Source organism: Numenius arquata, chromosome 19 (assembly GCF_964106895.1).
Source record: "Numenius arquata chromosome 19, bNumArq3.hap1.1, whole genome shotgun sequence".
Classification (NCBI taxonomy): domain Eukaryota; kingdom Metazoa; phylum Chordata; class Aves; order Charadriiformes; family Scolopacidae; genus Numenius; species Numenius arquata.
Window position 1 is genome coordinate 2,695,631 of NC_133594.1, and position 14,634 is coordinate 2,710,264.

A 14,634-nucleotide genomic window follows, 5' to 3' on the forward strand; every position below is an offset into this window, starting at 1 on the left:
ACGAGCCAGCAGTGTGCCCAGGTGGCCAAGAAGGCCAACAGCATCCTGGCCTGTGTCAGGAACAGTGTGGTGAGTAGGACTCAGAAGGTGATTGTCCCCCTGTCCTGGGCACTGGTGAGGCTCCACCTCGAGGGCTATGTCCAGTTTTGGGACCCTCACCACAAAAAAGACATTGAGGGGCTGGAGCGGGTCCAGAGAAGGGCAACGGAGCTGGTGAGGGGTCTGGAGCACAAGTCTTGTGAGGAGAGGCTGAGGGAGCTGGGGGTGTTCAGCCTGGAGAAAAGGAGGCTGAGGGGAGACCTTCTCGCTCTCTACAACTCCTTGAAAGGAGGGTGTAGCCAGGGGGGGTCGGTCTCTTCTCCCAAGGAACGGGCAACAGGACAAGAGGAAATGGCCTCAAGTTGTGCCAGGGGAGGTTCAGATCGGATATTAGGGAAAGTATTTACACTGAAAGGGTTACTAAGCCTTGGAATGGGCTGCCCAGGGAAGGGGTTGAGGCACCATCTCTGGAGGTATTCAAAAGACGGGTTGACATAGCGCTTAGAGACATGGTTTAGTGATGGTTTGTTTTTTTTTTTTATCAGAGTTGGGTTGATGGTTGGACTGGATGATCTTAAAGGTCCCTTCCAACCTAAACAGTTCTATGGTTCTATTCTAAGACACGGATGCCAAAACAGCTCCTGCTTTTCTATACCGGTGTCACAGCTGGCTGGCAACTACATTAACACCTGTGTTTTAGGGATCTGTGAGCCAAAGGTGGGGTGATCCCCCCCAGTGCCCCACCAAGGCAGTCCGGACCCCAGCTCCCCGCACTCCGGGAACGGCTCTACCGGGAAAACCGCAGAGCCAGAACTGTGAGTCCTTCCCCTGCTTTAAAGTGCACAAAGTGCTGGAAACAATTCTAGGATTGAAGAATTAGAAAGGACGCACAAAGAGACCTTCCCGCCTCGGGCTGGAGAGGAGAGATGGGCATTGTACCCACCCAGCGGAGCGTTTGCCTCTCAAAACCAAGAGCAGTTTAACTTCTTTACATGAAACCTTCATTCTGGACACAGAGCAATTACTTTATAGAACATTTCACTGCATTTTTTTTTTTTTTTTTTTTTTTAAAGCCAGGAAAACATTCTACTTTTCCAACGTCCTTCTGTTTCCTCCCCATTTATCTAACAACATTCTGGGTTTCCCTCCTACTGTAGCTTCTCCACCACGCCGTGGTCATACCTTCCAAAAATTCCCCAACGTCGGGAAAAATACAAGTAGCAGAAACGCAGCAAAGTGCACGTAATCACTGAGCAGGGTCAAAACAGACCGGTAATGGCAATACTACATCCCGAAGAGTCCCTGAGCAACAAATATACACGCCAGCGCTTCCCGGGAGCGAACAACACGAGGGGTAGCTCCTTACAAAGACATTTACGTTTCTCTTGACCGCCATCCCGAGGGGCTGGTAAACTGAGAAGCCGCTCTCCCTGCCCCGATATCATCAGATGGAGTAAGAGATACTCCCTTCTCCCCATAAACCCGCCGTGCTGCTGGTTTGTTTACACACACGCCGGGCAAACCCAGGCTTGGAGAAGCAGAGAGCAATGAATACAGCCTCCAGCAAGAAAGGTCTGAAAGACCTTCCCGCAAAACCCAAGCAGCCTTAAAAAAAACCAAAAAACAACCCACTAAGTGCTACTTAGAAAATATGTCGCTGCTGGCAATCCCAGGAAGTTGGGTTGTCGAGGGCTTAATTGCATTTCTTAATCAACTAATACCTACGCCTCTCCGAATAAACCCTGCGGAAATCGCAATAGAAACGCAGGCTGCCGGGAAAAGCGTGGCAGCAGCAGGGGCCAGAGAAACCACCGCTCTCGGAGCGCTGGGCTTATTGCCAAACTGCAAGATTTTGGGAATAGCCGAGAAATAAGGCGAGCGCTGGCAGGCAGGGGGCTCAGTTTGATCCGAGCGAGGAGCGATGAGGGAGGGAGGGAGGAAGGAAGGAAGGAGGAGCGGAGGGAAAGCGGTCGGGAGCCAAACCCAGAGATAAGCCGATTGCCAGGATGAAGCAAAGGCTGAGTCACTCCCTGTTAAGGGCTTAGGGATAAGAGGGGAGACTTTTGCACATTATTTCCCAAGGGTCTCCTGCCTGCCAGAGGCTGTTTCCAGGGACAGGGCACGCCACAGAGATGGCATTGGGTGGCTGCTCCTGATGCCATCCCCAGTGAGGGCACCTCTCCCACGTCATAAGCCCATCCCAGACACGGCTGTGGGGTGGGAGGGAGATGGTGGGATGACAGGGAAGCATAAGCCAAGCTGTGCTTTCCAAGGAGGGAGCTCAACGTGTCCACTGCTGCCAGGCTGTCATTTCCAGTGGTTCCCGCTACTGTGGCTTCTAAGACACTATGACCAGAGCTGATTCTGGGCCCCACTGGGAACAGACCCCCAAACACACCGTTTCTTGGACCAAGCCCTTCTGCTTGGGCTTTTCCACTCAGGCAAGCAGGTTTGTAGATATATTATCAACACTTCTCTGCAAGTCTTGTCATAGAATCATTAAAGGGTTGAGGTTGGAAGGGACCTTAAAGATTATCCAGTCCCACCCCCTGCCCTGGGCAGGGACACCTCCCACCAGACCAGGTTGCTCCAAGCCCCCTCCAACCTGGCCTTGAACCCCTCCAGGGATGGGGCAGCCACAGCTTCTCTGGGCAACCTGGGCCAGGGTCTCACCACCCTCACAGCAAAGAATTTCTTCCTTCTATCTAGTCTAAGTCTCCCCTTGAGATCTCCCCCTTTTGTCCCAGAAAAGGGCATTTTGGTTACATTTCCACTTTATGTTTCCTCCCTCCTCAATTTTCCCCTTGTTCTGCTGCCGGGGCTGAAGCTGAGCGAGAAGCTGTAACGTACCTCCGGGGCTAATATCAGGGAGAGCCGGGACCACCCCAAGCTGCTAAATAATACTGTCCAAAAACAGAGGCAGGAAGCAAGGCTGAGCAGAAGCGCAGTTATTCCTGGGGGGGGAGAAACCAAAGACATCCAAGGCAAGGTGACCCCCCACCACGTATTGCCAGGCTCAGGGTGGCACAGAGGCTGTGCTCTCCCCACCTCCTCCCTGTGCCGTACCAAGGCTACTCCTGCCCGTAAAACACAGAAGCATTTGGAAGATCAGGGTCACAATTTTAATTTCAATTTCAACGCTGAAACATCTGCAACCTCCTGAAGCAGGAAATGAAGGGAAAAAACAACAAAAGCCACCACCAGGAAGGCATTTGCTCCAAGTTGATTCTTACAGAGGATTTCTTTTCTCTGGGTTTATGAAATTACCTGTTGACAGATTCAATTTTACCATTAGAAAAACCACTTTCAGACAAGAATTACTCTGCATCAGAACGATTCAGCACATGGCTGCGTGAACGGCTGAGGTTTCACCCGTGCCGACAGCTATTTCCATGCCATTACATGCTACCATACAACAAAAAACATCACTTAAGGAGGCTCGCAGGGTTCATCCTCCTCCTGCTTCCCGAGGAAGCCCCGCTGGCTTATGCCTAGAGACCCCGTGATCGCACAAACACAGCCCAGAGGGACACAGAGCGAGCTCACGACCCATTAACTGAGGTCCTGGGAGCCGGATCCATCACAGCTGCCTCAACATCAACCCACCTCCCAGGGCAGATTTTCTAAGGCCATGCCGGGGACTCTGCTGTCACACCTGCACTGACAGCCACCTGCAAGCGTGTTTAATAGTAGCCCAGCTCCAGTGCTGCCTTTGGCTACACAACAGGCATGTGTGGGCACAGATTTGCAGACATGTTCTTGCAGAAGGTGTGTGTCAGGGCAGTGAACATCTCCCACGGCTGAGGTGACACTCATAGCAGAGGGACAGGCAGCCAACAAAAGGACAAGGGGGAACAGTTTTAAACTGAAAGACGGGAGATTGAGATTAGATATAGCAAAGAATTTCTTTCTAGTGAGGGTGGTGAGAGCCTGGCCCAGGTTGCCCAGAGAAGCTGTGGCTGCCCCATCCCTGGAGGGGTTCAAGGCCAGGTTGGAGGGGGCTTGGAGCAACCTGGTCTGGTGGGAGGTGTCCCTGCCCAGGGCAAGGGGGTGGAACTCGATGATCTTCAAGGTCCCTTCCAACGCTAACCGTTCTATGATTCTATCATTCTGTAAGTCTGCAGGGACAGTGCTACAGACAGCCCAAGGCAGAAGGATGCCTTTTATCCCCAGGGAACTGGGGGACCAGTGGCTCACGTCACATACTCCAGTCACCACAGGAAACCTCCTGGCAAGTGGGGAGCTGACCACAGACCCCCGAGTGGCCTGGAGAGGCTTCTAGCTGTAAAGCAAAGCAAAACCCAGCAAGGTCAGAGCAAGCAACTGGTGAGAGACATGGGGAGCTGTATCGCTTCGCACTGAAAATGTCATTATAATCTAATAGAAAGAAATCTTTCCTTATCTCTCCTGCATCTTTTATCCTTCATGCTCAAGTAATCACCATTAGGGTCTCAAACATTCAAGCCAACGTTATCACAGATGTATTTTTTTCTTTTTGTTTTTTATTATAACAATGATAGCTACTTTTGAATACAGAACTGCCTGAAGGCAAGTTAGCACTCTCTTCTTGACGTATATTTTCTTTCTTCTGCCGCACCAAAAGCTTAAAGGAATAAGCAGCTCCCCTGGCAATAAGCACATCAGAGCAAGGATTCAGCTGATGAAATGGCGTTTCTCAGGGAATTAGCAGTCCGACATTTGCAAAGCATTTTGCACAGTTTGTCTTCCTCCCAGCTCAAGAGGACCCGGGAGTTTTTGCTGGCTGACGGTTTCCAAAGCGCTTTTGATGAAATAAGGTGTTGATCCCAGAAGCACACCAGCGACAATTCACACCACGAACGGTCCTTGCTGTGGTGAAAAATATCTACAGGACTTAAGCCTGACCATAAAAATCAAACTTCTGGGAAGCACAAGGTGAGCGCTGGAAGCAGGTCCCATCTTCCCAGCAAGAAGGCTACATCCTCTGTTGGGATGGGGCTGAGGGACTGTGACCTGCTGCTGTGTCTGTCCTGGAGACAGATGGGTCCAAGAATGTTTCACCAGAGCTTTGCACTAGTGTAAGCCCTTCGTTTCACGCTTATTACTGACCACCATCACTGGCTACTTCACCTACAGGGAAGATAGGCACAGGGCTCTGGAGAAACACTGGATCCACTGATTATAACTAAAGGGAACACTGCCCTTGCTGCAGGAAACTTATAATAGCAAAACTTGGGAAATACAGCCATCTCTTGAACCTGCCACAGACAACACAGACATGGAAAGCGTAAAGATTTGCAATAACTTGTACAACCACAGGTCTGTACGTGCCAGCACCTCCTTCATTCTTCCATCCCTTTAATTCTCACATCCCCTTCCTGAGATATCACTTCTGTTAGGTCAGGTCTACACAGAATAACTGGTCCAGACCTTGGCATTCACCTCCTGCTCATCCACACGGAACAGCCTCTGGCCCACTGGCCCAGTACCACTAACTGGAACAGAATGGTGAAAGCAAAGCCAGTGGACAGCTGACAGTCCACCAGCAACTTCCCAAGGCCCCGTAATGGCTTCTTCCACAGCTGACAGCAGAGGAATCCCAGTGTCCACACAAAAATACGACAGAAAGCCAAGGGCAAGAAACATGCCAGCCCTAGGCCAGCAACCCCAGCTGCCTTCTGCTACAGCAAAGCCACGCAAGGAGGCCAGAGTGACCTGTCAGCCGAAAGCCCCACCACCCTGGCTACAACACCAGTCCAGCCTCTCTGCTCCACACCTCCATCCCACCACCAGAGCACCGGTCCAGCCTCTCTGCTCCACACCTCCATCCCACCACCAGAGCATGCACGCCAGATCCCTTCTCCACCAGACGGATCGGTTACACTATCACACACACCCCGAGAGCGGCGGTTTCCATTTCAAGCCTTTTGATAATGAATGCTTCTGCCTACAGATAAGCAAACTTGTTAAACTACAAACCCCATCCTTTCAGGCATCAGAACAGACGTGCCCGTAGCCAGAGAGGGATATCTCTGTTGCCTGATGGATGTAGGATGCCTCCACCAACCTTCAATTTAACCTTGCAAAAGCTGGAAATATCACCTTAACTCCAGTAGCGCCGTATGTTTACTGAACTGTAGCAACGCATTAACAGACTCGCCGGTTTACAAGGCTTCAGCCTCCTGCTGTAGGGCTGAAGTCTGATCTCTGCTGTACTTTCCCAAGCACTGCCTGTTTGAAAGCTTTTGCATATGTATTCCAGGACATTCAGATCGATTAGAAATAGGAGAGAGAGGGCGGGGGGTGTGTGTGGGGGAAAAATAACCAACTAATCCCCAGCCCTTCCCTCGGCATGTAAAACCATCCAGAAATCAAATAGCCCTGGGGAGTACCCGTCAATTCCGGTTGACTGGGCTGAATTAACCGGGGATGTGTTGCATTTATTTGCATGATATCTGTGAAGAGAATAACCTCACTTTCAACGGTTAAATATATAAATATATCTACACAGACAAATAAAAAAAAAAAAAAAAAAAGAAAAAACTAGAGGCAGGCTGTTCCTGTGTTCTGGGACGTGTTTTCATCTATGGATGGTGCACAGTAAGTCAGGACAAAGCCACTCAGCTAATCCATGCCCTGAAGCACGTGTTCAGACAAATGACACGGGCAGTAACACCAAATAACCCCTCCCAAAGCTACTGCCCAGGTCAGGCTCTCCTCACTGCCAGCCAGCCCTTCATCACTCTGGGGCTCTTCTTTCACCGTCACCTGGCAAAGCAAGGTACCTCTGGATACAGAAGCATCTGGGTGGCCTTGGTCATTTAAAAGTTGTCACATCCACTGATTTTCTTTTTTCCGGTCTTACAGATGGGAATTCAGGAGTGGAGGTTATTGCATCCATACCAAGCCTTGCATATCAACGCCAATGAGGAGGAGTTAGGTTTGAAGGCAGGCTCAGGGCACTGCAAGGACTGGAGGGGTCGGGGTGCTGTTCTGAGCAACCTCAGGTCCCACCAGTGCTAATGGCTACTGCTGAAAGCCCTTCTGAGCCACTGAGCCAGCAGGCTAGGGAGAAAGGTGCATCATCCTTGTGGCCAGCAAGGACGGAGGGTCCTTAACAGGCCAAGAAGAAGACCTCCAGACAGCACTGAGAGCTGCACTACAGCAGTGCAGGAGGCACACAGGAGTCACACAAGAAGTCTGGAGTAGCAGAGGGAGCCAAGGGCCATGACCAGAGCTGTGTGGGGATCCCAGCACTGAGACAACACACGGCTGATAGCAGTAATAAGTGCGGTACACTGTCAGCGTGGCAGGATGGGACCAGCAGAGTGACCGATGTCACCACTGACATGTCAGAGAGGAGTAGTGCCAGGATAAGGTTGAATATTGCTTCTTCTCCTGATGCCAACGCTGCCTTCTGCATCACATCTTCACACACCCATTTCTGTGAGCTTCAAATATTTCCTGCAACTGTCACTGACTCTTCCCAGGTTAACAGAGGGGCCTTCACCCCCCCCTGCCCCGGGGTCAAAGCACGATCCTCCACTACAAGAAGTCAAAGGTGTGAAGCAGCACCAAGCAATGGAAGAACAAGCTCAGATTTTGGAAGAGCCAGGCAGAGTGAGAGCTTCTTCACCACTCATCACACCAGGTTAAAAGGTCCCGAAGACAACAAGCCACAAGCTGGTAGCACCACGAAGACTGGGCATCCCACCCAAGGCTGGCAAATCTTCCCAGCGCCCTGCAAGTGCAGCACTGATGCAAAGAGGCATCAGTGCCATCACAGCCACAGCACCAGAGAAGCACAGCTCAGAACAAGGGCAGCCACTTCTGTGAGCCAAGGTCCTGCAGCCCAGCTCAGCTGGAATGGTGTCACAGTGGGGGACTTGGAGATGGGACCCCTCACACCTTGGGAGTGAGTGTATCCAACAGCAGCTAAGACCAGCGTGGATGCTCTTTGAAGTTTAATGTGGCCTTCATTCAACTTGGCTTCATTCCCTTCCAAAGCAGATTAAGCCATGGTAATTAAAGCTCTTTTAACTTGCAAAGTTCAGTTGGATTCATTTTCCTGTGCAGCCCCTGGGAGCCAGCCCTGATGAGCTCAGGACCAGGAGCAGCAGAGAGGAGGGTGCTCTGGTCTGATGACAGGTCCAAGCAGCAGCTAAGGAGCTCAGAGACAACTAGGGCACCTGTAATCACATCTCCCTGTGGGAAGGGGCTGTCCGGGGCCATGCGAGGCTCAGGCACTGGGCAGGGACACGTACAGCCACAGGCATCTCAGCATTTCATGTTGACACACAGCAAGGAGTAAAGGAACGATGCGCAGAGAGACACCTCCTACCTACAGCTTCAAAGAGTGGCTGCCTGCTGTATCAAGGTGACTCTGGGTGGGGGACAACAGCAAGGCAGCAGCGGCTGCTTTTCTCTTCTCCTTAAAGTAAAAATAATGGGCTCTTCTCCCTTGTGGCCCACATGAATATTTCATCAGCAAACCGCCTCATCCTCTATTAGATTTTTCCCCTCTCTGGCTGAGGTGGGAGGCTGGAGCTTACAGATCCCTCCACAGCCTTTCCATGCAGAGCTGGGGGCATTTTTGGGCATATAATCAAAACGCTGGGGACAGCCAGAGTGGTCTCAGGGTAACAGGGTAGAAATACATCAAGGCTCCAAGCAATTTCATGCCTTTGGGAAGCAAGCACCTTGCTCACTCACATGACAGCACTTGGATAGCCCATGAACGCTGGTGAGGCAACACCATGTCCTGCTTGTACGGGACGAAGAAGTTCCTGATCCATCACCACCGAGAGAGCGAGCAGAGTCTGCTCAGATGCAAGGGCGTCTGAGCATCATTCCTCTCCATCTACAAGTCTCTCAGTCTGTTTGGGCACGGGAAGCATGAGGGAGAAGAAACAGTAAATTCCTGAGATCAGATATTGCAGCTTGAACATATCCTCTGCTGGCTTCACTTATAATAATAAGAGCAGGCTCAAAGTAAGAGAGGAGGACCGAAATTAGATGTGCTGATATGCTTTCCTTTCTGTCAAAGGCCCAAGATCCAGGTCCTGCTGGAGTGGCCAGCACTGGCCACCACCAGCTCCCCTGGGTACCATTATGAAAGCTATTTTACTCCCTTCCCTGCTCCATCCGTTTTATTTTATAGTGTTTTGGGAAAGAAAAATTAATTTTTTACTTAAACAAAACTGCTCAGAGACCCAAAAAAACCTCAAAAAAAACACCTGAGGAAAGATCTGAAAGGCAGGAAGAAGGGCAGTAATGTCCTCTGAGATCTGGCCCTCCAAATCCACGATAACACCTACCTCAGCTTCTCAACGACAGAGGGAAAGCTACAGACCTAGGGAGAAAACAAGGATCCAGTGTATTCTAAAGGAGAGACGGGTCACAGAATCTTCATGGTTGGAAGGGACCTTTGAGATCATCGAGTCCATCCCAATAGAGGCCAGAATCACACAAATGAAGATCGTATAGGGAACGAAAAGGGTGACCAAAGACAAGCCCCCCGGGACTGTGGCTGCCCGCCTTGCTCACCTTTTTCTCGTCTCCCTCTTGCAGGAGCTGGAGGTGGCTCCTCTTCTCGCTGTCCTTGCGGAGGGAGCTGTTCTGGTGGTGTGGCAGGCCCGTCGGTGGGGACACGCTCCGGCCCTGCGGGTCCACCCAGGTGTAGATGTGGTTGGTGACATACCCCCCCGGGATGCGGCCCACCGAATGCACAGACAGGTTCAGCTTCTTGCAGCCTTTCAGCACCTGGAAGACAAGGAGAGGAGAGGAGGGGGTTAATGCCCATGGAGGGAGAAGGACAATCTGCCTTAGGACTCTGGGGCAACATGGTTTTGCGCTTCCTTGAGGCTGAAAGATCTCAAGCTACTCTACAACCACCAACTGAATGACTGTGCTACATAAAAAGCTAGTGAAAGCTGGAATTTTTCTATTCTCCCCTGAACGGCAAGAGCGTGATGGCAGAGATGCTGCTGCCAACAGAGAAAACGCTCTCCCCATCACCCAGGGAAAGAGCAAAGTGAAGGAGAATACGGGGGGCAAGGTGGGTAGCAACGTGCCAGGAGGAACCCCGCTATGGGCAGAACCTGAGACTGAGCAGTTTCTGCAGCTTTGGAGAGGAGTCAGAGCAGGAGAGGGATGAATGCTGGTGGAGAGCAGCGCTGCTGGTCCCCTCAGCTCGGCCACAAAGCTCCTGATGCCTTCAGGGGACATTGACAACGCTCCCAGAAATTCAGCCTCTGTTGCCATCTCATTACCAGCTGCCTTCCCCAGCACTAGCAGTCAATTAATGAGTACAATAATTATTAAATATATATTTATATTTAAAAACAGCATGCACAGAGATGACCTTGGGACCCAGATAAGATGATCTGCAATCGCTCCTCTGCTTCTCCAGCTTCCACTGCGAGAAGCTGTCATAGGCTTTATACGAAACTTAAATTAACATATAGGAGTTCTCCCTGAGGACAAGCTGTAAGTGCTGATCCCATCTGAGGCCTCAGGAACATCAACGTTCTGGATCTGCTCTCAGAAAGGAGGTGCTTTGGGGTGTTTTTTCCATATATATACGTCCTTTTGATGAGCTACTCCTGCAAGGTCTCCTCTCCCCACTGAGCAGAGAAGCTGCCCAGCAAAGCTCATGATCGGGAAGAACTAATACCGGCAGCTCTTCGGTAAAGAGTAATATCGTCAGTAATACTGGGCTGGCTGGATCCCAGGTCTGACCTGGCAACACTCCTGTCCCTCCCTGCCAGAGCGAGAGAGAACCCAGCTCGCCAATTCCCAGTTCAGCATCTCCATCACATATAGCTATTTGGCTGCAAATTTGTCACATGCTCCCAAGGTCATCACGTGCCTGGAGAGCTTAAACAAGGATTGCGAAACCAACAGCCCCACCACAACAACCGCAGAGCGCTTCAACATCCTGGGCTGCTCACTAACTCTGTCCCCTTATCTCCCTCGGTCCCTCAAACACAACGCTTGGCACCATCTCTTCTCTCCCCGTGAGCACACGGAGCCCAGTCTGGCCGGCAGACATCACACTCCAGTCTCGCTGGCATCAGCCCAAGTCCCACTGGGACGACGGAGCTATTTCTGAGCCAGCTGTCCACCCCAAGGTACCACTCTCAAACAGCCACCATGGCATAGGGACACATCCATGCTCCAGGAAGGGCTCAGGTCCCTGACCCAAAGCCCCTTCATCAGCTGCCAGGCAGAAACGATGATCCGAACTCCATGGCAATGAGCTGGGGGTGGCAGGGAGGCTTCTCACCTACCCTAGAGCTACCAGTGCAGAGTGACCCCATGAGACGGGGCACAGCTTCCTCCAGAAACATCCTCCGTTCATTCAAACTAGAGCCATCTCTCTTTTAAACCTGCATAACCTCACGTACTTACCCAGGAACATAGGAGACAGCAAACAGCACCGGCAAACAAAGTCTCATCTCTGAATGAGGCCGCAACTCCTCATCAAGCACAGGCAAATGATGAGGATAATCAGCGACTTGTTCAACTGTGCAGGGTTACAGTCCTCCCCCTGCCACAGAAATGCCATGTTATCCTAACTGAGGCTCACACTCCCAGCCTTTTTTGCCTTTCAATTGAAAGGGCAGCCTCTGTTTGCACTGATCCCGAGCATCCCTCACCTCTCTATGTCCATACAGCGCCTCAAAGCCAGCTGCTGAGTGTCACTGCCATTTAAGAAAGAAGCAAAGAAAAAAACCTCTGAGCTGAGGCTGGGTCAAGAGCACACACAGGGCCCTCCATGAGCTGTTCTCTCCCGTCTCACTGCATTCCCTGCCACCCCGTTCCCACGCAGGTCTCCTCGGGATTGACACAGGGATCCCATTTCCTCCCTTACTCAGAGCATCCATCCTGGCAAGGACCAAAGATAACCCTCCAAGGTTTCTACCACACAGAAGACACCAGGGGCAGGAGAAGTGACCATGCCATCAACACTGGGCACAGCCTGCCCTGAGGATGGGACACTGAGGATGGTGGTCACTGAGGGCTGGCAGCAGGTAGAGCGTTGGCTGCTCCCATCCTGCCTCAGCTAAATGTCATCCCCTTCAAGAGAAGGGACAGCAGCAGAGCTGCCCTCTGAGGCACAGTAAAGTTCCCAGGGATGAGAGGCCAGAGATTTACTTTTCCTCATGTCCCCACAAAAAGGGACTTTTCATGTCTCCCTGTAGCTCCCTTGACAAAGCCACCAGGAGATGGGATCTCAGTCAACAGGGAGATGTTTTATGCATGAAGGTGACAGCAGAGAGCCAGAAGGTGAGGAGAGAAGCCGTCTGGCTTTAGGCAGCAGCTGGGCCAGGGCTCCCCAGCAGCCTCAGGACAAGAGGAGGGAGTGAAAAAAAGCTGGCAGTGCCCATTGGGATATGGCTGGTGACAGCATCTCCCTGCAGTGGCCAGGCTGGTGACACTCTGCCCTTTATGCATTTACTGAGGCTCCTCAAGGACTCAGGGAGCAGTTTCCTGCCCAGCACAGCGTTCCTCTTCTAACACATCCCCACTGAAGAGCTGATGCAGGACCGTAGTGGTACCCCGCCAGGGGCCTTCCCTACACTGAGGTGACCTTCATGACACAGCTCTGCTGGCCTCCAAGGCACCTGCACCTTCTGGAGACCATTTAGATGGTCACAGAGAGGACAGTGACACCGACAAAGGACTTATAGTACCACTGTGAGGCAGAGTGGGACCATCCATGCAGCTCGGTGATGGTAAACCATTGATACCGACCTCAGTAGCCGGGGATTCCAGTGACCCGCCCTTGTGCTAAGTGCTAAACACAGAACGGTGGAATTGTCAGAGTTGGAGATCATCTAGTCCAACTCCCCTGTCAAAGCAGGATTGCCTAGAGCACATCACCCAGGACTGCATCCAGGTGGGGCTTGAAAATCTCCAGAGAAGGGGACTCCACGACCTCCCTGGGCAGCCTGTTCCAGGGCTCTGTCATCCTCACCAGAAAGAAGTTCTTCCTCATATTTGAATGAAACTCCCCACGTTCCAGCCTGTGCCCGTTGCCCCTCGTCCTGTCACTGGGAACCACGAAAAGAGTCTGGCTCCATCCTCCTCCAACCCACCCTTTAGGTACTTGGAAGCATTCATAAGGTCTCCCCTCAGCCTTCTCTTCTCCGGGCTAAAGAGCCCCAGCTCTCTCAGCCTTTCCTCATCAGGGACATGCTCCAATCTCTCCATCATCTTTGTTGCCCTACACTGGACTCTCTCCAGTAGTTCCCTGTCTCTCTTGAACTGGGGAGCTCAGAACTGGACACAGTATTCCAGTTGTGGCCTCACCAGTGCAGAGTAGAGGGGGAGAATGACCTCCCTCGACCTACTGGCCACACTCTTCCCTACGCAGCCCAGGATTCCGTTGGCCCTCTTGGCAACAAGGGCACATTGCTGGCTCATGGATAATTTACTGTCTACCAGGACCCCCAGAACCTTCTCCTCAGAAGTTCTTTCCAGCGGGTCCATCCCCAACCTATATTGGGTTACACTCAAAGGGATGGTGCTCACCTCAAGGAACACAAGTGAGGAAGAGCAAGCAGAAAAGGGACAAGCAAGGCAGGAAACCCCTGGTCCAAGGTGACCCTAGAAACCCTTGAAAAAGCTGGTGAGAGTCTCTCTTGGCACTGTGTCACATCTACTCGGTGACACTACCCCTGCGTGTGGCTGTCTCCACACCTCCCACTGCAGCTCTGACCTGCTTTCCAGTGCTCCCTTTCACAAGTCAGGCTACACTTCAGCCCCCATCCGCTCCCACCCCATTCACAGCCAGCATGGTCGGCCCTTGCCATCACATCCAGCTTCCATCCTCCCCTCATCCTCTTCATTTGCTTTATAGCCCAGGAGCCCAACAAACCTTTCACCCAACTACAAGCTGGCAGAAGAGATACAGGCCATTGGGCACCCCCAAACCACACAGAACACACATGTATATACTGTACACAGATGTGCAACGCACCATTGCGGGCACCACTGAGACACACACACACACGTAGGTAAAATGCAGTAGCTGTTTAAATGGTCCCATAGTGTTGCTGTGTCCTGTTAAGAGAGTTAAACAGCTGATTTTTTTCCCCCCTAGAAGACAGTCTCCAACAACCCTCATTCAACATGACCTTCAGGCATGTGCTTAAAAGAGCAAGTCTTTAAGCCTCTGCCTAGAAATTGCTGAAGCACAGCTCTGAAATTCAGCTGGTGAAGCCCATTTGTGAGCTGAATCTATTTGTATGCTGAGTCTATTTATAAAAATAGATTTTTGACTCGTGAGCTTGCATCAAATTGAATAGATTCTTTATTTTCATTAACATTAGGAGAAGCCAAGGTTTGTATCAGCTCAGAGGGTAAAACCTTCTTCAACCATAGCTTGACGAATCTCTGCTTTTAACCTCCACTGGAAGCACATCTGCTCCAGTAAGCCAAAGTACAGCTCCTGGCTGAGGAAGAGGCCCAGCATGAGCACCAGAAGTTGAGGAGCACAAAACTTGCTCAACACCACCCGTGTCCCGCGCCTCTGGCCACCACAGTCTTGTCAAAAATCACAGGATGGTCAGCACAAACCACTTTCCCAACCCTGTGACCACTGCAGTC

The 14,634-nt window shown here is 51.5% G+C and overlaps 1 protein-coding gene across 1 annotated transcript in view; it reads right to left on the minus strand.

Moving 5' to 3' along the window:
* The window catches only part of WHRN (whirlin), a 59,410-nt gene that overhangs the window by 31,351 nt on the left and 13,425 nt on the right, over positions 1–14,634 (minus strand). Inside the window, exon 2 of the mRNA XM_074161251.1 lies at positions 9,565–9,780. Within this exon, the coding sequence (XP_074017352.1) occupies positions 9,565–9,780 (216 nt within the window). The remainder of the gene's footprint in view (positions 1–9,564; positions 9,781–14,634) is intronic.